The 22,921-nt window shown below is 39.8% G+C and overlaps 1 protein-coding gene across 2 annotated transcripts in view; it reads left to right on the forward strand.

Moving 5' to 3' along the window:
- The window catches only part of DNMBP (dynamin binding protein), a 270,386-nt gene that overhangs the window by 198,891 nt on the left and 48,574 nt on the right, over nt 1-22,921 (forward strand). Inside the window, exon 1 of one of the 2 annotated variants that reach the window (XM_053692531.1) lies at nt 1,206-2,944. The exons of the other annotated variant lie outside the window; for it this stretch is intronic. Within the exon in view, the coding sequence (XP_053548506.1) occupies nt 1,432-2,944 (1,513 nt within the window). The 5' untranslated portion in view covers nt 1,206-1,431. Of the gene's footprint in view, nt 1-1,205; nt 2,945-22,921 lie in introns of those variants that run through there. 2 annotated transcript variants of the gene reach the window in all.

The following is a 22,921-nucleotide window of genomic DNA, read 5'->3' on the forward strand; positions in this document are numbered from 1 at the left end:
CCTGCCAACTTTGGAATCTACATGGGTGCATTTCAGTTTTGAATAGAAGCATTTTTGCAGTATACACATATTAGCAAAAATCCTTCTAGTAAAAGCTATAGCTGTTTCAAGAGTGTACTTAAATATGCTACATGCACCAGCATGTTAAACACATTACTTGCTCTGAGAGTCTATTGTGCTTGTATCATCTGGTAATGACTCCCTTTTACATTAATGCTGACATTACACAAGCCCCACTGACTCTCTGAGCAGCTGCAGTATTTAAAATGCTGGTGTACTGAGAATATCTAGCTATGCTTTACTTGCATGTGCAGAGTAAAATGTGCATTTCAATTGTCACTGGAATGTCCCTTTGCTTCCTGAGCATTTTTTACATGAGACGACAATTATGAGATACCTTTTTATACTTGAAAGCCTACAAGTTTTTTGAAACACATGTATATGTCTAAGTATTCATTCAGCTGCCTTTTAGAGTTTTGTACATCATGGCTTTGCTGTGTGACATTGATAGAACTGTTAGTATTTAATAGAAGTACATTGTCATTCCCTCAGTATGAAGTTGTTCTTGATTCTTTTAGGCAATACTCATATATTAGTTGCATCATGTTTACATTTTTCTCTACACAGAAAATTATTGTATCATTTTGTATTAATTTACATCTTGTTAATGTGTTTTCTTATTTTAGTGGGGGGGTTTTAAATGCCATCTTTATTTTTTCAACTGTATATTATATATATATATATATATATATATATATATATATATATATATATATATATATATATATATATATATATATATATATAAAATAAAATGTTAAAAATGTATTTTACTGTTCCTGAAATGACAGACAAAATAAATAGTTCTAGCCTGCAAACATTTTAAAAATGTTGCCCACTTGAGATCAGCCATGTCAGTAATATTTATTTGTTTCTTGTAGAAGATTTTTTCTTTGTGTTTCCAAAGTCTTTAGTTTCACATACCATACCCACAAGTCTGTTTCCTTGAGTCTTTTAACAAAGCCGTTAAGCTTGTTCTACCAGTGAGAACCCAGCCTTAACATAGAAGGAAAAAAAGTGCAGCTCCCAGCCAATCACAGTAAAGGGCCTATCAAGACCCAGGTCACATGACCCTGGTTACTAATTAATTCTAAAATCAGGTGGGAGAGGTAGTAGATGTTTGTGGATTGGCCATTCAAGATCAAGAAAAAAAAAGTCTGCCTTGGAGTTTCACTGAGAACGCTCAGATAAGGGAGTGTCTGCAGGTATGCTAGAGTTAGTGAGATAAATGAGACAAAACTCCATCAGGATGAATTGTAGACGCTTGAATGGATTTCTTAGTTTCTGGCTTCGGACTGTCTTTTCAGGCTGCTTCACACAGATTTTTGAACAATGAGCTTGGGAATATAATGTGCCATTCAAGAGCTGTTGATGTGTCCAACTTTCAGAATGTGTGCTTTGCAGCAAGATACATTCCAGACAGCAAAACATGGATCTGCTATGCCTAAAAAAGATCACCGCTTGCCAAGCTGGGAATACGAGGATTGTCAGACTTTAGGACAAAGGGATATTCTGGAAGATGAGAGGTTTTACAGAGACCAGCGCTATGTTGAGGATTATAAACCAGTGTCTTTAAGGGGGGAGAAATATTACACAGATGGTAGAAAGAATGACAGAAGCACCAGAGGATACAACCATTTTAAAGATCAGTATGAATATGATAGAAGAGACAGAAATGTGGATTTTAGTAAAAGTAATGCTGAAAAATATTATGATCGTCGAGAAAACTTTAGTGAAACCCCTGGAAAATACAGAAAGGATGACATATGGTATGAGGACAGCAGGGCTAAAAATGAAGATCTAAATGACTATAAATATTTATATCCTGACCAAAGGAATATAAACCCTGGCTACACCCCAGTTGGAAAACAAGATGTTTGCTCATTTGATCAGGTACATGAAGAGCGACATTACAGAGAAGGCAATCCTAAAAAGGTTAACCAATATTATGAAAGGGAAATTGAGCAGTATAGGAATACTGCTAATCGGAGTCTTGAAAAAAGGACTTGTAAGCAAGACTGGGAAACTTCTAGAGCAACACAGGGCAGGAACTGTAAAATATATGAATATGATCAAAAAGAGTATGTAAAAATGAAGGACTACTGTTCAAGCAGTGATAACTCAGATGACTATAGGTATTCCGATGTTCCATATAACAAGTGTAGAATCTCTGATAGAGATCAGAGAGGAAAAATAGATAGCAGAGCCATTGACAGTAGGAAATATAATAACCGCCGTTATGATTATCAGCCATTGGATTGTGACACAATAGACAGTAGAACACATGAATATGAAGACCAAATCATTCCAGGTAGGTATGAGAAGAAAAAGACCTATAAAAGTAATTCTTTAGACTTTGACGCGGATCCCCAGAGTCAGTATAAGCGTATGGCTTATGATTTTGATTATAATCCTCCGGATGGCATTGAAGTTTATTTTGATGCAGGAGAATGTGATAGAATTCAACAAAAACCAGAGGAAAATGATACAAAGCAACTTATGGATTTGGATAAAAATTGTGATGATTATGACGTCTATGGAAATAAAGGTTTTCCACTCAAAGAGGAGAAAAAAACCCATAATGAAATGTCTTGCGAGAACAAGATGGTTACCAGTAAGGGATATGATGACCTGGGTACTAGTCCTGCGAAAAGTGATGATGGTTATCGTGAAAATAATGGTAGCCCAAATAAAAAGCAAAGCCAATCTGGCAACCATTGTGCCAATTACAATTCCATTGGACGACCACTGCGTAGTGAGCTGGAGAAACCGGAGTTTATACCGAACACAGATTCCATGAAAAGAAATAGTATTTACAGGAGAACAGCGCCCAGTAGCCTGCGGCATTCGGAGTTTGTACAAAACAGGAAAAATTATAAAAAAGGTAAGAGATTATTTATTGATTAGATGCAATGTGAGTACCACTAGTATAATGTTAGCTATGTGCCAGACTATGTGGGAATATTGAAGGGGCTCAGATTTACTAAACCTTCCATATCTCTTGGTAATGTGTGATGCAGTGAGATAGCCACTATCTATTCACTAAAGCATGTATTGCTAAGACTTGGTGTAGAATTTGAGGGTAGTTGATTCAGACGTATTTTGTAAAAAAGATTTTATGGTGTAACCTTCCAGTTTAGGTGATTAGACCTCTGAGGATATCAGCCACATCATGTAACTAATATAAATATTAAAAATAAAGTGTGCTTTGCATAATACTCTCATGGGACTAAAAATGATTTATGTGATCTGTTTTTATGCTTCAGGGTGGTATCACTGTTCACAGCCAGTGAGCAGCCTGTCTTTAAAGGGACACATTATCCTTTTTTTCTATCATGGTGAAATAGCAGCAGTTAAGCATATTAAACCCCTTTTTTAAGAAAAAAAAAGTGAAAGTGAAAAGTTTGAAACTCAAGGAAGTGCACAACTGAGCCCTGTAACTCTTGCTTACTGGCTGACAGGGACAGCTCCTACAAAAAAATTTTTTTAAAAAATGGGACATCCATTTTGTTTTCAAATAGCAAAGCTTTTAAATACATTATGAAACATTCTATTTGAGTATCATGTTCCTTTAAAAGGACACTGAACCCAAATTTTTTCTTTCGTGATTCAGATAGAGCATGAAATTTTAAGCAACTTTCTAATTTACTCCTATTATCAAATTTTCTTCATTTTCTTGGTATCTTTATTTGAAATTCAAAAATGCAAGTTTAGATGCCGGCCCCATTTTTGGTGAACAACCTGGGTTGTTCTTGCTGATTGGTGGATAAATTCATCCACCAATAAAAAGAGTGCTGTCCATAGTACTGAACCAAAATAAAAAGCTTAGATGCCTTCTTTTTCAAATAAAGATAGCAAGAGAACGAAGAAAAATTGATAATAGGAGTAAATTAGAAAGTTGCTTAAAATTGCATGCTCTTTCTGAATCACAAAAGAAAAAAATTGGGTTCTCTGTCCCTTTAAGGCCCCGTTGAACACAAATATGTACTTCCTGTTTGCTATGAAATCAACATAACAGATTTTTACATAAATTTTATTTCATGCATAAAATGATATGGATATATATTTATATTTTTAAGATATGTAATAGTGGACCCTCACATGCATTCTACGGTTTGCATTTTTTTTTTGCACAAAATTATTCTTTTTTCTTAGTTCTGCATAAAAGGTTACCAGTTACTAAATGGCTCTTGAATTATGTATTTAGCAATCTGCTAATATTAAAAACATATATAAAATTTGCATGAGGCCACCAACATCAAAAGGGAGTTTGTTTTCCTTACTTAAACGTTTTATGTTGCAATCTAAGTGTGTTTTTATGTCCCTTTTAAAACCAGCTGTAATGTGTGAAAGGTCACTCCCACGTCACGTTTATATATTTATTTTATATTTATAAGTATTGACAAATTTTCTATTTAGTCAATAAATTTTACTTCTTTATCTTTATAGATTTTTTTTTTAAATTGTAACCTTAAACTTAGTGTTTTCCAGTGGTGAGATGTTCTTGTGGTTTTTTTTATTTGATTCATTTTATTTATTTTTATTTACATATTATTGCATTTTTTTTATTTTTTTATTTTTTTTAAATTTTCACATATTCCCTTCTACAATTTTCTGTGTACAAGTAAATGTAAAAAAATGTGTCACTGTAAAAGTAATCTGCAGTCAGCAATTATGTGATCTGTGCCTATTATAACAAACTTTGTGTTTGCTTCACCTCCCCCACAAGTCTCTTCTCCGACACCCAATTTACCCTCTGCCCTCCCACTCAGCTGACTTTCCCTCGCTCCTCCTATTAAACTTTCATTTTAATTCAAGTTGAGCTATGTGCTTGTCAGGTTTGGTCATGTAGTATTTGCCAAAGGGTTGGTCTTTTGGACGTTAGCTGATTTCATGGAATCAAAAAGTTTCATAGACAAAAGAAAGTTCTATTATTTAGAGTAATTTGTCAACAAAAAAATGTGGGTGTTCTGAAATAGAATCCATTGTTTCAGCTAGGAGAATCCTGAAAATTTCTGTAGGGCTTTTAGATTCTTCTGATTTTTTCCCGATTTGTGTTATATTTAATGGGATATAAACCCCAATTTGTTTCTTTCATGATTCAGATAGACTATGCAATTTTAATCAACATTCTAATTTATTTCTGTTATCAATTTTTCTTTGTTCTCTTGGTATCTTTTGTTCAAAAACAGGGATGTAAGCTCAGGAGCCAGCCCATTTGTGGAGCACTATATGGCAGCAGTTTTGTAAGAATGTTATCCATTTGCAAGTGCTCCAGATGTCTACCTAGGTATCTCCAACACAGAATATCATGGGAACAAAGCAAATTTGATAGTAGAAGTAAACTGGAACCTTTTTTTAAATGGCATAATGTCTGAATCACAAAATATTTTTTTATTTTTTATTCTTTGTTGAAATGTATCATACTGCAATAGCCTTGGGAGCGTGCACGTGTCTTGAGCATAATAGTGGGGCGATTTATCAACCCCTTTCATCAGGCTTTGCCTGCCTACGACTGCAGGTTCTCACAATAGAACCTGCACGCAGTATTTAACAAGCAGCGGTCATTGGACACCTCTTAGGTGGCGAATGTCAATCTCCGCGGTCTAGTACGGCTAGGGAGATTGACAGCTCCTACCCGCGCATCATTGGCAGGGGGCGGACTTACACGCGAGCGCAAAATAGCGCTCGTGTGCAATGCTAAATTCCGCTAGAGACGAGCTGCGGCGGACAGGGGCGCATATGTGCGCCCCTGTCCGCCTCAGCTTGATAAATCGCCCTCTTAGTGGTCAAGACACGTTCATACTCTGGCACCTACCTCGTATGCTCTAATTAAAATGGGCTACATTTAGATACTAAGAGTAAAGTAAATTTTACAATAGGAGTAAATTGTAAAAACAAAACTAAAATGAAATTGTAGTTTATAGAGATCATTATTGTTTAAAGGGAGATTCCAGACACAAATTAAATGTACATTTCATTTATGGATAGAAGTATTTTTGCAGTTTTTCTTGTATTAGCAAAAGCTATCACAGTTGTCCGTTATGGCTGTGCAGGTGCACGTAAAGTATATCTAAATATGCTTTGTGCTCCAGCATTTAAAGTGTTTTTGCTCACAGCTAGCAGTGGCTTTTATGATGTAAGCTGAGTCCTCACCAGCAGAATACACGGCACTGCAAGCTCTCTGTGCAGATACACTGTCTAAAATAGTGTTACATGATGCATATCTAGATATTCCTTGTGCACATGTACAACAAAAGCTCTTACTGAAAACAAATTATATCTTTTATTAGTAGCATTTTTGCTATTTACAAGTATATTGAAACAATGCTTCTCTTCAAAATGGAAATGCACTAATGTGCACAGGTTCGTCTGGCATGTCCCTTTAATTCTGGCTTCCATGTCCCTTTTAATAATATGCTTTAAAATGTACACTAAGATATTAAGAAGAAAAAATATTTTCAAGCCAAATGAATTTTAAATCAATATTATTGTCCTAAAGCAAGAAGTGTTGTTTTGGTGAAATAAATGGAACAATCATTTCATATGTAGAAAAATTGAAAGGGACACTGTATTTAACAGGGCTTGACAAACCCTAAACCTAGCTTATATATATATATATATATATATATATATATATATATATATATATATATATATATATATATATATATATATATATATATATATATATATACACATACACACACACACACACCACACACACAAATACCACTGTCTGGCTTCTAAAAGTATGTATAGAATTATAATATTTAATAGGTTGAATCACCTATTGTACTCAAGGACATGACTTTTTAAAATGACCTGAGCCTGCAAGAAGAGCAGACCTGCTTATATTATCTCTCTAAATAAACACAAAGGTAATACTTAAGTATTTAAATGTTAATTTTAGGTCATCCTTTAACAGCAATGCCAATATGTAACCCAAGACTATATTTCTATATGAAGAAGCTGCGTAATTTCAGGATGACTTTTTCCTAAGCTAAAGATTCCTATGAAAGGGGTGAAGTGAAGGGATAATTTTCAAAGCCAAGTAAGCTTTAAAATAAAACTGAAAAGTGATTTTAAGTCGGCATTCTTTCACTGATCATATGGTGCTTTTAAATTAAAGGGACATAAACAAGCTATAAGAAAATGCTCTAAAGTATTTTTATTATTGTACAATTGCTTGCCTACAACTATGTGTTTAACCTACACATGTCAGCCCTAGAGCAGTATTTCTACACAAAGCTGAACATGGCTGGTGACAGCTGAATATGCACATATGCTGCCCCTGATCTTTACAGCTCTGGATTAGCAGTGCATTGCTGTCCTGTAGCTGACTTTACCTGTGTTTACCCCCTGTGTACATAATAATATGCATGCTCTAGTACAATCATACAATGCTCTAATTAAAGTTTATTATTGCTCTGTGTCCCTTTTCATATGTATTTTTACTTTAATGGTTGAACTAAATAAATAAAAAAGCTTGCAGGTGAAAATGGGGGCTTGTTTATCTAGAACCTCTTTGGAAAAACGTGCATGGGGTCAGAAGACCCAACTGTGTAACTAGTGCAACTGATTAAACCAGCGTCAGTTTCCGCTCGGGACCAGCAGTATGTCTACTATGCGCACACATTTGCGAGGGTGCAGGGTGGTTAGCCTTAAAATAACACGCTCTAACGAATAAGGGCATGTCATTGTCTTGACTATAATGGCCCTCAAACACCACGAAATATAAAATGATGCAGTTAGGGTAATTACCAAGGCACAACACTGAATTAATAAAAGTAGAGAGAAAGTTGGAAATTATTATTTCAGATTATTTAAAGCTTGTGAAACAATGCAGCAGGCACCAGCGGCATATTTATAGACTAGGCCAAGAAGGCTCGTGCCTTGGGCAGTAATGGTAGATTGAGGGGGCTGGGGCTCTTACACCTTCTACTGTAGAAGCCTCCAAGACACCCATAAGTGCTCCCCACTTATCCTCACTGCCACTTGCTGTATCCAGCCACGCCAGGTGCGACTGTATGGTTTCTAGGCCACTTTTCTGAATACTACGTTTCACACAAAGCCACAGTGGTGCTGTACCATGGCTCCCCCCATATTCGCTCAGCCTCTCCTGGCATCTGCATATCCACCCCATTTCCTAGCCAAATCGATCCTTTCTACTCTTATCTGTCTCTGCGTGCTACGGATGCGAGCAGCCTACAAGTAATCTCACACCTCATCATGATATTGAGGAGCACTGTAGCCACTCATGAACATGATGCCATATAGAATAAACAGAAGTTCAGAATAAGGAACTTGCAGGTAGTCCAAGATGAGTGAGAGCAGATAAAGGTGAGTTTGGTCTGGAGCGCTGTCTTTCGCCAGAAAGAGGACTATGTAGAAGTGTAAAGAACTCGTTTTATTTCCACAGTTATTTATGTTTGCCATGCCTCATTTTACTAAAACATATAGAGCTATTAAAATAGATTTAGCAACCTTTGTATAGACATCTAGTAGTTAGAATAAATATGGAGGAGGCAGTCATACAGTTTGTAGGATATACAGATTTGAAGTGAACTTTCACATTTGTTAGACCCTGTGGTTGTATAAATAAACTGCATATTTTGTGCTTCAGTATTTCTGATTCCAGAGTTCACATATTCTCTATGGCAGGTATATGGTTGTGTTTTGTTGTATGGTATTAATGACAGATTACATATATATATATATATATATACACATCATGAAAAATAAAATGTCATGTTACACCCTGAACAAAAATATTATGACAAAAAAATAAAATAAAATCTGGGTGTGTGGGGGCAGCAGATTCTCAAGTGCCTAGGGCAGCACAAAACCTAAATAGTAGTGGTGGTATAGAAAGAAGTATTTGCAGCAGAAAAGTGATATATATATATATATATATATATATATATATATATATATAATGAACCCTCCCTCCAAAATCAGCCACCTGGGTGCAAGTAATAATTCCAGTACAAAAGTGCACCCTCAGGATTCACAAACAAAAAAGTCAGCTTTATTGGATATCCAGATGCGGTAACTAACCTTTCCATTTTTGCTTTTAAATCTTAGCTGAGAGCTTGTAAGTGAGTGCTGGACTTTCTCTGTGTGTTATATATAGATAGCGATAGATATAGATAGATAGATAGATAGATAGATAGATAGATAGATAGATAGATATATTTATTGAACATTATACAAAATTCTTAGGATAACATGTCTAGCAGAATATAAATTAACTGAAAACGTGTCAAGGAGGTTTTAGCAGTAGGTTTTTACAGAGGCAATTCTTTAGAGAAAAGGTGGTTGTTTTTAACAGAATAGACTTTCAGTAGAGCATGTAAGGATACAGTCTGTAAGAAAATTCAAGATGCCTAGGGTGTGCACCAGACTATCCTAGGAATTAAAATGCACTGTAATGTGTTCCCAATGATCCATTTTGCATGCTGGAGTGTAATCAGTTGTTTTCAGATAGCTCCCTTACTTTTACTTTATCAGTTGAAATAGACGATTTTGCCTGTTGAATCCACTATTTATCCGTAAAATTTTAATACTTCAGGTAGAGCACTGTTTTTTCAAAACTTTCCTCAGGCCTCCCCAATAGACCAGAGCTGGTAAAAACATAAATTATGCTTACCTGATAAATGTATTTCTTCTGTTATGTGTGATCAGTCCACGGGTCATCATTACTTCTGGGATATTATCTGCTCCCCTACAGGAAGTGCAAGAGGATTCACCCAGCAGAGTTGCTATATAGCTCCTCCCCTCTACGTCACCTCCAGTCATTCTCTTGCACCCAAAGACTAGATAGGAGGTGTGAGAGGACTATGGTGATTATACTTAGCTTTTAGAACTTCAATCAAAAGTTTGTTATTTTACAATAGCACCGGAGCGTGTTATTACCTCTCTGGCAGAGTTTGAAGAAGAATCTACCAGAGTTTTTCTTATGATTTTAACCGGAGTAGTTAAGACCATATTGCTGTTTCTCGGCCATCTGAGGGAGGTAAAAACTTCAGATCAGGGGACAGCGGGCAGTTGAATCTGCATTGAGGTATGTAGCAGTTTTTATTTTCTGAATGGAATTGATGAAAAAATCCTGCCATACCGTTATAATGAACATGTATGTATACTCTACACTTTAGTATTCTGGGGATGGTATTTCACCGGAATTACTCTGTAAAAGTACATTAACCCTTTTAATAGGTATTTTTCATGTTAAACGTTTTTGCTGGAATGTAGAATCGTTTGCATTAATGAGGTACTGAGTGAATAAATATTTGGGCATTATTTTTCCACTTGGCAGTTTGCTTGTTTTAATTATGACAGTTTCGTTTCTCTCTCACTGCTGTGTGTGAGAGGGAGGGGCCGTTTTTTGGCGCTCTTTGCTACGCATCAAAAATTTCCAGTCAGTTACTCTTGTATTTTCTGCATGATCCGGTTCATCTCTAACAGAACTCAGGGGTCTTCAAACTTCTTTGAAGGGAGGTAGATTCTCTCAGCAGAGCTGTGAGACTTATATAGTGACTGTGATTTAAAACGTTGCTCTGTAATTTTTTATGTTTAGAATTTAATTAGTGTTATTTTACTAATGGGAACAAACCTTTGCTAAAAAGTTGTGTTGTTTTTAAAGAGTGATGCTATAACTGTTTTTCAGTTCATTATTTCAACTGTCATTTAATCGTTTAGTGCTTCTTGAGGCACAGTACGTTTTTGTTAAATAAGATTGTAACCGAGTTGCATGTTTATTGCTAGTGTGTTAAACATGTCTGATTCAGAGGAAGATACCTGTGTCATTTGTTCCAATGCCAAGGTGGAGCCCAATAGAAATTTATGTACTAACTGTATTGATGCTACTTTAAATAAAAGCCAATCTGTACAAATTGAACAAATTTCACCAAACAGCGAGGGGAGAGTTATGCCGACTAACTCGCCTCACGTGTCAGTACCTGCATCTCCCGCCCGGGAGGTGCGTGATATTATGGCGCCTAGTACATCTGGGCAGCCATTACAGATAACATTACAAGATATGGCTACTGTTATGACTGAAGTTTTGGCTAAATTACCAGAACTAAGAGGCAAGCGTGATCACTCTGGGGTGAGAACAGAGTGCGCTGATAATTCTAGGGCCATGTCTGATACTGCGTCACAGCTTGCAGAGCATGAGGACGGAGAGCTTCATTCTGTGGGTGACGGTTCTGATCCAAGCAGATTGGATTCAGATATTTCAAATTTTAAATTTAAATTGGAAAACCTCCGTGTATTACTAGGGGAGGTCTTAGCGGCTCTTAACGATTGTAACACTGTTGCAATACCAGAGAAAATGTGTAGGTTGGATAAATACTTTGCGGTACCGGCGAGTACTGACGTTTTTCCTATACCTAAGAGATTAACTGAAATTGTTACTAAGGAGTGGGATAGACCCGGTGTGCCGTTCTCACCCCCTCCAATATTTAGAAAGATGTTTCCAATAGACGCCACCACACGGGACTTATGGCAAACGGTCCCTAAGGTGGAGGGAGCAGTTTCTACTTTAGCTAAGCGCACCACTATCCCGGTGGAGGATAGCTGTGCTTTTTCAGATCCTATGGATAAAAAATTAGAGGGTTACCTTAAGAAAATGTTTGTTCAACAAGGTTTTATATTGCAACCCCTTGCATGCATCGCGCCGATTACGGCTGCGGCAGCATTTTGGATTGAGTCTCTGGAAGAGAACCTTAGTTCAGCTACGCTGGACGACATTACGGACAGGCTTAGAGTCCTTAAACTAGCTAATTCATTCATTTCGGAGGCCGTAGTACATTTAACCAAACTTACGGCTAAGAATTCAGGATTCGCCATTCAGGCACGTAGGGCGCTGTGGCTAAAATCCTGGTCGGCTGATGTAACTTCTAAGTCCAAATTACTTAATATACCTTTCAAGGGGCAAACTTTATTTGGGCCCGGTTTGAAAGAAATTATTGCTGACATTACAGGAGGTAAGGGCCACGCTCTACCTCAAGACAAAGCCAAAGCTAAGGCTAGACAGTCTAATTTTCGTCCCTTTCGGAATTTCAAAACAGGATCAGCATCAACTTCCACTGCACCAAAACAGGAAGGAGCTGTTGCTCGTTACAGACAAGGCTGGAAACCTAACCAGTCCTGGAATAAGGGCAAGCAGGCCAGGAAACCTGCTGCTGCCCCTAAGACAGCATGAACCGAGGGCCCCCGATCCGGGACCGGATCTAGTGGGGGGCAGACTCTCTCTCTTCGCCCAGGCTTGGGCAAGAGATGTCCAGGATCCCTGGGCGCTAGAGATCATATCTCAGGGATACCTTCTAGACTTCAAATTCTCTCCCCCAAGAGGGAGATTTCATCTGTCAAGGTTGTCAACAAACCAAATAAAGAAGGACGCGTTTCTACGCTGTGTACAAGATCTATTATTAATGGGAGTGATCCATCCGGTTCCGCGGTCGGAACAAGGACAAGGGTTTTACTCAAACCTGTTTGTGGTTCCCAAAAAAGAGGGAACTTTCAGGCCAATCTTGGATTTAAAGATCCTAAACAAATTCCTAAGAGTTCCATCGTTCAAAATGGAAACTATTCGGACAATCATACCCATGATCCAAGAGGGTCAGTACATGACCACAGTGGATTTAAAGGATGCTTACCTTCACATACCGATTCACAAAGATTATTACCGGTATCTAAGGTTTGCCTTCTTAAACAGGCATTACCAGTTTGTAGCCCTTCCATTCGGATTGGCTACGGCTCCAAGAATCTTCACAAAGGTTCTGGGTGCCCTTCTGGCGGTACTAAGACCGCGAGGAATTTCGGTAGCTCCGTACCTAGACGACATTCTGATACAAGCTTCAAGCTTTCAAACTGCCAAGTCTCATACAGAGTTAGTTCTGGCATTTCTAAGGTCGCATGGATGGAAAGTGAACGAAAAGAAGAGTTCTCTCTTTCCTCTCACAAGAGTTCCATTCTTGGGGACTCTTATAGATTCTGTAGAAATGAAGATTTATCTGACAGAAGACAGATTAACAAAGCTTCTAAATGCATGCCGTGTCCTTCATTCCATTCAACTCCCGTCAGTAGCTCAATGCATGGAGGTGATCGGCTTAATGGTAGCAGCAATGGACATAGTACCCTTTGCACGCCTACATCTCAGACCGCTGCAATTGTGCATGCTGAGTCAGTGGAATGGGGATTACTCAGATTTGTCCCCCACTCTGAATCTGGATCAAGAGACCAGAAACTCTCTTCTATGGTGGCTTGCTCGGCCACATCTGTCCAGGGGGATGCCATTCAGCAGGCCGGACTGGACAATTGTAACAACAGACGCCAGCCTACTAGGTTGGGGCGCTGTCTGGAATTCTCTGAAGGCTCAGGGACAATGGAGTCAGGAGGAAAGTCTCCTGCCAATAAACATTCTGGAATTGAGAGCAGTTCTCAATGCCCTTCTAGCTTGGCCCCAGTTAAAAACTCGGGGGTTCATCAGGTTTCAGTCGGACAACATCACGACTGTAGCTTACATCAACCATCAGGGAGGGACAAGAAGCTCCCTAGCAATGATGGAAGTATCAAAGATATTTCGCTGGGCAGAGTCTCACTCTTGCCACCTGTCAGCAATCCACATCCCGGGAGTGGAGAACTGGGAGGCGGATTTCTTGAGTCGCCAGACTTTTCATCCGGGGGAGTGGGAACTTCATCCGGAGGTCTTTGCCCAAATACTTCGACGTTGGGGCAAACCAGATATAGATCTCATGGCGTCTCGCCAGAACGCCAAACTTCCTCGCTACGGATCCAGATCCAGGGATCCGGGAGCGGTTCTGATAGATGCTTTGACAGCACCTTGGAACTTCAGGATGGCTTATGTGTTTCCACCCTTCCCGCTGCTTCCTCGATTGATTGCCAAAATCAAACAGGAGAGAGCATCAGTGATTCTAATAGCACCTGCATGGCCACGCAGGACTTGGTATGCAGATCTAGTGGACATGTCATCCTGTCCGCCTTGGTCTCTACCTCTAAGACAGGACCTTCTGATACAGGGTCCATTCAAACATCAAAATCTAACTTCTCTGAAGCTGACTGCTTGGAAATTGAACGCTTGATTTTATCAAAACGTGGTTTTTCTGAGTCGGTTGTTGATACCCTGATACAGGCTAGGAAGCCTGTTACCAGAAAGATTTACCATAAAATATGGCGTAAATACCTATACTGGTGTGAATCCAAAGATTACTCCTGGAGTAAGGTTAGGATTCCTAGGATATTGTCCTTTCTACAAGAAGGTTTAGAAAAGGGTTTATCGGCTAGCTCATTAAAGGGACAGATCTCAGCTCTGTCCATCTTGTTACACAAGCGTCTGTCAGAAAATCCAGACGTCCAGGCATTTTGTCAGGCTTTAGCTAGGATCAGGCCTGTGTTTAAAACTGTTGCTCCGCCATGGAGTTTAAACTTAGTTCTTAACGTTTTACAGGGTGTTCCGTTCGAACCCCTTCATTCCATTGATATAAAATTGTTATCTTGGAAAGTTCTATTTTTAATGGCTATTTCCTCGGCTCGAAGAGTCTCTGAATTATCAGCCTTACATTGTGATTCTCCTTATCTGATCTTTCACTCAGACAAGGTAGTTCTGCGTACTAAACCTGGGTTCTTACCTAAGGTAGTCACTAACAGGAATATCAATCAAGAAATTGTTGTTCCATCCTTGTGTCCAAATCCTTCTTCAAAGAAGGAACGTCTTCTACACAATCTGGATGTAGTTCGTGCCCTCAAGTTCTACTTGCAGGCAACTAAGGATTTTCGACAAACGTCTTCCCTGTTTGTTGTGTACTCTGGTCAGAGGAGAGGTCATAAGGCTTCGGCTACCTCTCTCTCCTTCTGGCTTCGTAGCATAATTCGTTTAGCCTATGAGACTGCTGGACAGCAGCCTCCTGAAAGAATTACAGCTCATTCTACTAGAGCTGTGGCTTCCACTTGGGCCTTTAAGAATGAGGCCTCTGTTGAACAGATTTGCAAGGCTGCAACTTGGTCTTCGCTTCATACTTTTTCCAAATTTTACAAATTTGACACTTTTGCTTCTTCGGAGGCTATTTTTGGGAGAAAGGTTCTTCAGGCAGTGGTTCCTTCTGTATAATGAGCCTGCCTATCCCTCCCGTCATCCGTGTACTTTTGCTTTGGTATTGGTATCCCAGAAGTAATGATGACCCGTGGACTGATCACACATAACAGAAGAAAACATAATTTATGCTTACCTGATAAATTCCTTTCTTCTGTTGTGTGATCAGTCCACGGCCCGCCCTGTTTTTTAAGGCAGGTAAATATTTTTTAAATTATAATCCAGTCACCACTACACCCTTGGCTTCTCCTTTCTCGTTGGTCTTTGGTCGAATGACTGGAGGTGACGTAGAGGGGAGGAGCTATATAGCAACTCTGCTGGGTGAATCCTCTTGCACTTCCTGTAGGGGAGCAGATAATATCCCAGAAGTAATGATGACCCGTGGACTGATCACACAACAGAAGAAAGGAATTTATCAGGTAAGCATAAATTATGTTTTCTTTCTTTTATATGGTGAGTCCACGCCATCATCAATTACTAGTGGGAATATCACTCCTGGTCAACAGGAGGAGGCAAAGAGCACAACAGCAAAGCGGTTAAATGTCTGTTCCCTTACCCATAATTCCCAGTCATTTATCCGAAGGGAAATGGAAAAAGAAGATAACACAAAGGTGTAGCGGTGCCTGAAGTGTAGGAAACAAAAAAACTGTCTTAAAATAAAGGGCGGGGCCGTGGACTCACCATATCCGGAAATAAATAAATTTATCAGGTAAGCATAAATTATGTTTTCTTTCCTAATATATGGTGAGTCCATGGCATCATCAATTACTAGTGGGAATTAATACCCAAGCTAGAGGACACGGATGATTAGGGAGGGACAAGACAGGTAACCTAAACAGAGGGCACCACCTCTTGAAAAACCTTTCTCCCAAAAGAAGCCTCAGCCGAGGCAAAAGTATCACATTTTTAAAAATTTTAAAAAGTATGCAAAGAAGACCAAGTAGCCGCCTTGCAAATCTGACCTACAGAAGCTTCATTCTTGAAAGCCCAAGAAGAAGAAGAAACAACCCTAGTGGAATGAGCTGCAATTCTCTCAGGAGGCTGCTGCCCAGCAGTCTCATAGGCCAAACCGATAATACTTCTCAACCAAAAAGAAAGAGAAGTAGCTGTAGCATTCTGACCTCTACGTTTCCCAGAGAAACAGACAAAGAGAGCAGAAGACTGGCGAAAATCCTTTGTGGCCTGAAGATAAAACTTCAGAGCATGCACAACATCTAGGTTGTGTAACAAACGTTCCTTATAACAAGAAGGATTAGGACATAGAGAATGAACAACATGAGAATCACCACCGTTTTCTCCTGCTTGATACGAGCAATGACTCGCGGGAGGAGAGCAAACGGAGGAAACTGGTATGCCAGCCTGAAATTCGAAGGGACCGCCAACGCATCCATCAGGGCGGCCTGTGGATCCCTTAATTTTGAACCGTACCTTGGAAGCTTGACATTCTGCCGAGACGCCATCAGATCCATCTCTGGCACCCCCCATTTGAGGGTCAAGCAGGAGAACACTTCTGGATGGAGCTCCCACTCCCCGGGATGAAATGTCTGTCTGCTCAGAAAATCTGCCTCCCAGTTGTCCACTCCTGGAATGTGGATGGCAGACAACAATTGTGAGCCTCCGCCCACTGAAAAATCCGAACCACCTCTTTCATGGCCAAGGAACTGTGAGTTCCTCCCTGGTGGTTGATGTAAGCGACTGAGGTTATGTTGTCTAACTGAAACCTGATAAACCAGGCTAAAACTAACTGAAGCCAAGCCATCAGAGCATTGAAAATTGCTCTCAACTCCAAGATGTTTAGGGGAAGAGCTGATTCTTCCCAAGTCCAGAGACCCTGTGCTTTGAACGAGTCCCAGACAGCACCCCAGCCCAGCAAACTGGCGTCTGTGGTCACAATCACCCAAGACAGTCTCCAAAAGCATGTTCCCTGAGAGAGATGCTCCTGAGACAGCCACCTCAAGAGAAAGTCTCTTGTTGGCTGATTCAACACTATCTTCTGAGACAGATCCGTATAATCTCTGTTCCATTGTCTGAGCATGCATAACTGCAGAGCTCTCAAATGGAGCCGAGCGAATGGAATGATATCCATGGAAGCCACCATCAGACCAATTACCTCCATACATTGGGCCACTGATGGTCGTCCATTGGACAGAAGAGAGAGGCAAGAAGAAAGAATCTTGGCTTTCCTGACCTCTGTTAGAAATATTTTCATTAATATAGAATCTATAATGGTCCCTAGGAAAACTACCCTCGTAGCTGGACCAAGGGAACTCTTTCCCAGATTCACTTTCCAACCGTGGGAACGTAGAAAAGACAACAAGATCTCTGTATGAGATCCTGCTTGTTGAAAAGATGGTGCCTGAAACACAATATCGTCCAGATAGGGCACCACAGCAATACCCTGAGACCAAACCACTGCCAAGAGAGCCCCTAGAACATTTTCGAAAAGATTCTGGAAGCTGTGGCAAGGCCAAACGGAAGATCTACAAACTGAAAGTGTTTGTCCAGAAAAGCAAATCTTAGGAATTTATGATGCTCCCTGTGAATGGGAACATGAAGGTACGCATCCTTTAGGTCTATGGTCGTCATGAACTGACTCCTGGACCAAGGGAAGAATGGAACAAATAGTTTCCATCTTGAAAGACGGTACTCTGAGAAACTTGTTTAGACACTTCACATCTAGAATAGGTCAGAAAGTTCCCTCTTTCTTGGGAACCACAAACAGATTGGAATAAAACCCCAGACCCTGTTCCTGTACTGGAACAGGCACAATCACTCCTAGGTCGAAAAGATCCTGAACACATTTCAAGATCACCTCTCTTTTTATCAGGTCTGCAGATAATCTTGAGTGATGAAACCGGCCTCTTGGAGGAAAACTTTTGAACTCCAATTTGTAACCCAGAGATAGGATGTCCACAGCCCAAGAATCTGGAACATCTGGTATCCATGCTTGAGAGAACTGAGAAAGTCTGCCCCCCACTTGATTCAACCTTGGATCGGGGGCACACCCTTTATGCTGATTTGAAATCAGTTCAGGGCTTCTTGGATTGCTTCCCCTTACTCCAAGACTGATTCGGTTTCCATAAAAGATTTGGGCTGTTCCTGTTTGGCAGAAAAGGAAGAAGGCTTCCCCCTGAAGTTCCAAAAGGAACGAAAATTACTCTGACGTCTTGTCACAGTGGCAATACATACTGCAGGTTGCCATTTGAGACCCTAATGAACATACATTTTCTTCAAATAAGCCTCCAGCTTCTTATCTATCGGATCTTTAAAAGAGCAGCTATCCTCAATAGGAATAGAAGTTCTCTTAGCCAGAGTAGAAATTTATTTATGTATTGGGTACTTGTAAAGCGCGGCTTATCACCTGTAAGGGTCTCAAGGCGCTGCTCATTTTATCGATCTCGGAAGGATGAAAGGCTGAGTGGACCTCGCCGGGGATCGAACCTGCAACCCTTGGGTTGCTACAGAGCTCAGAGAAATGGCTCCCTCTACCTTTGGAACCATTTGCCACGATTACTTAATGGAATCCGCAATAGGAAACATCTTCTTAAAGACAGGAGACGGGGAAAATGGAATCCCCGGTCTCTCCAATTCCTTAACTATAATTTCAGTGGCACGGTTAGGAACACTTCCACTGAGGAAGGCACATCAAAGTATATATTAAGCATGTCAGATTTCCTAGGTTTAACAACAGAAGGAGCATCTGAATCATCAAGAGTAGCCAAAACCTCCTTTAACAGTGCACGGAGGTGTTCCAGTTTAAATCTAAAAGATACAACCTCAGCATCAGATGAAGGAAAAACACTGTCCGAATCTGAGATCTCACCCTCAGAAGCTACCAACAAATCTTCCTCATCAGACTTATGAGAAAGAGCGACCTGAGTAGCAGAAGTCGGAACAGAAACCCTACTATCTGAATCTCTACATTTCCTCTTACATTTTAGACACCAAAAAAACAGAGGCAAAGAGAATGACTGTGGGTTATGGGTAAGGGAAGTGACATTTAACAGCTTTGCTGTGGTGCTCTTTGTCTCCTCCTGCTGGCCAGGAGTGATATTCCCACTAGTAATTAATGATGCCGTGAAATCACCATATCTTAGGAAAGAAATAACAATTTTTACTAATAAGCTGATAATTTCACCTTTGCTCCAGTTCAGATAGCCTCAAAACCTGGCCTGTTAGGGAGGCCTGAGGACAGGTTTGAAAACCAGTGAGAGCATAAACATTCCAATTTTCTTCTATTATCAAGTGTGCTTCCTTTGTTGAAGGAGCAGCAGTGCACTACTGGGAGGTAGCTGAACACATCAGATTACCCAAAGACAAGAGCATATATATATATATATATATATATATATCCACCTATCAGCAGCTAGATCCCAATAGTAAAATGCTTCAACTGAGCCTACCTAGGTGTGCTTCTCAACAAATTATACCATGAGAATGAAGCAAATTAGATAATAAAAGTAAAGTGGAAAGTTGTTAAAAATTACATGATCTATCTGAAACATGAAAATTTAATTTTGACTTTACTGTCCCTTTTAAATATTGGTTTTAGAGAAGCAATGTAAGCAAGGACCAGAAGGATAAATTACACTATAAGTGGGGAGTGTTAACCATTTGCAATGAAATGTTCATCTTCAATTGTTCTTGCTAAATAATGGACTTTGGTTTGTAAACAGATATGACAAGGAAGCATTTCTATGTGTAAAAAGTGATAAGATAAGGATGTATGACATCCCTAAAATGTCAGCCCATTTTAATGAGTTTCCTAATAAGAAAAACAGCTATTTCATGTAGAGAAATAAATGTAAAGGGACTATTTCTTAAACATTTTATACTCTGCAAATGGTATAACAAGTCATTGTAAACAGATTAAGGGAAAACCAATTTTACAGTACAATTCCTTTCATTAAGTTTACACTTCAGGACATTTTGTCTGCCAGTTTATCCCTGGGAAACTGAGATACATGCAACCTGTGTGTGTGATATATGTTGTGGTCTTAGTCAATAAGGAAGAGTTGACTATGGCTGCTAAGGAATATTAAATAAACAGACCCTAAGTCCCTTGCAATACACTGAGCACCTGCTATAAGTCATAAAAAAACAGGACATAAATTGATGGACAGTCCAATTTTTTTTCTGGGGCATTTGGAACATATGTGCTACTTTGTTGAAAATCTCAGGTCTTTAAAGGGACAATAAACACTAAATACATATCATGCACCTTCCCCTAATCATGAGTGCTGCCATTATGGAACCTAAGTTACACTGCAGGTATCTGAAGGGCAATTACATGTGCAAACAGGTGAGAACTGGAATGTAGTGAAGACGGATTTCAAAATGGCGCCACCCGTTACTAGTGGGAGGTGGGGAGAAAACCGCAATATTATGCTGTTTAGTGTTTAATGTAACTCAAAAGCTGCTGTGTCATTGACATTGTCAGAATGTGTTAGGTGTGTTTGGATGCGTACCAGAAACCACACTAAGTAAACACTACAGTTATCTGTGAGCAGATCAGCATTTCTGAGTGATGCTTTGTAACCATTCACAGACAGGCACTGTAAATACAGGATTTAACAAATTGCTTGCCAACACTTCACATAAGGCAATACTTATAGGGCTGCTTGAATAGTGTGAACTGTGAGCCGCATGGTATACTGATGTACTGGCACTCAAGGAAGCAAGTTAGTAGTGCTGGCCAATGCCTAAATAAGAAAGCATGGCAACCTGTGATATAATATATACTTACTGAGAACTATGCTCAACCACGATTTATTACAAACATGCCATTTTACCTCCATGTTTATATATATATATATAATGTCAAGATAAATTGGCCTATGCTTAAAAAGAAATGTCCTGGGCAGCGCTAATAGGAATATCAAGGAACCCAAGTGTTGCTGCTAGATACAATATAGAGTGTCCTGGGTAGGAATATCAAGGAACCCAAGTGTTGCTGCTAGATACAATATAGAGTGTCCTGGGTAGGAATATCAAGGAACCCAAGTGTTGCTGCTAGATACAATATAGAGTGTCCTGGGTAGGAATATCAAGGAACCCAAGTGTTGCTGCTAGATACAATATAGAGTGTCCTGGGCAGCGCTAATAGGAATATCAAGGAACCCAAGTGTTGCTGCTAGATACAATATAGAGTGTCCTGGGCAGCGCTAATAGGAATATCAAGGAACCCAAGTGTTGCTGCTAGATACAATATAGAGTGTCCTGGGCAGCGCTAATAGGAATATCAAGGAACCCAAGTGTTGCTGCTAGATACAATATAGAGTGTCCTGGGCAGCGCTAATAGGAATATCAAGGAACCCAAGTTTTGCTGCTAGATACAATATAGAGTGTCCTGGGCAGCGCTAATAGGAATATCAAGGAACCCAAGTGTTGCTGCTAGATACAATATAGAGTGTCCTGGGCAGCGCTAATAGGAATATCAAGGAACCCAAGTGTTGCTGCTAGATACAATATAGAGTGTCCTGGGCAGCGCTAATAGGAATATCAAGGAACCCAAGTGTTGCTGCTAGATACAATATAGAGTGTCCTGGGCAGCGCTAATAGGAATATCAAGGAACCCAAGTGTTGCTGCTAGATACAATATAGAGTGTCCTGGGCAGCGCTAATAGGAATATCAAGGACCCCAAGTGTTGCTGCTAGATACAATATAGAGTGTCCTGGGCAGCGCTAATAGGAATATCAAGGAACCCAAGTGTTGCTGCTAGATACAATATAGAGTGTCCTGGGCAGCGCTAATAGGAATATCAAGGAACCCAAGTGTTGCTGCTAGATACAATATAGAGTGTCCTGGGCAGCGCTAATAGGAATATCAAGGAACCCAAGTGTTGCTGCTAGATACAATATAGAGTGTCCTGGGCAGCGCTAATAGGAATATCAAGGAACCCAAGTGTTGCTGCTAGATACAATATAGAGTGTCCTGGGCAGCGCTAATAGGAATATCAAGGAACCCAAGTGTTGCTGCTAGATACAATATAGAGTGTCCTGGGCAGCGCTAATAGGAATATCAAGGAACCCAAGTGTTGCTGCTAGATACAATATAGAGTGTCCTGGGCAGCGCTAATAGGAATATCAAGGAACCCAAGTGTTGCTGCTAGATACAATATAGAGTGTCCTGGGCAGCGCTAATAGGAATATCAAGGAACCCAAGTGTTGCTGCTAGATACAATATAGAGTGTCCTGGGAAGCGCTAATAGGAATATCAAGGACCCCAAGTGTTGCTGCTAGATACAATATAGAGTGTCCTGGGCAGCGCTAATAGGAATATCAAGGAACCCAAGTGTTGCTGCTAGATACAATATAGAGTGTCCTGGGCAGCGCTAATAGGAATATCAAGGAACCCAAGTGTTGCTGCTAGATACAATATAGAGTGTCCTGGGCAGCGCTAATAGGAATATCAAGGAACCCAAGTGTTGCTGCTAGATACAATATAGAGTGTCCTGGGCAGCGCTAATAGGAATATCAAGGAACCCAAGTGTTGCTGCTAGATACAATATAGAGTGTCCTGGGCAGCGCTAATAGGAATATCAAGGAACCCAAGTGTTGCTGCTAGATACAATATAGAGTGGTTGAAAACAGAGTACCCACACTTATACATCAAATACCATCCAATATAGAAAAATGCCTATATATGTGTCCTAGCTAAATCTTGTAAAGCTCTACAGTGCAATGAGGTAAATCATAAGCTCAAAATCAATGCTTTGATGACTAGGAGTATGGTAGAATTTTTCT

The sequence above is a fragment of the Bombina bombina genome, chromosome 9 (assembly GCF_027579735.1).
Source record: "Bombina bombina isolate aBomBom1 chromosome 9, aBomBom1.pri, whole genome shotgun sequence".
Classification (NCBI taxonomy): Eukaryota; Metazoa; Chordata; class Amphibia; order Anura; family Bombinatoridae; genus Bombina; species Bombina bombina.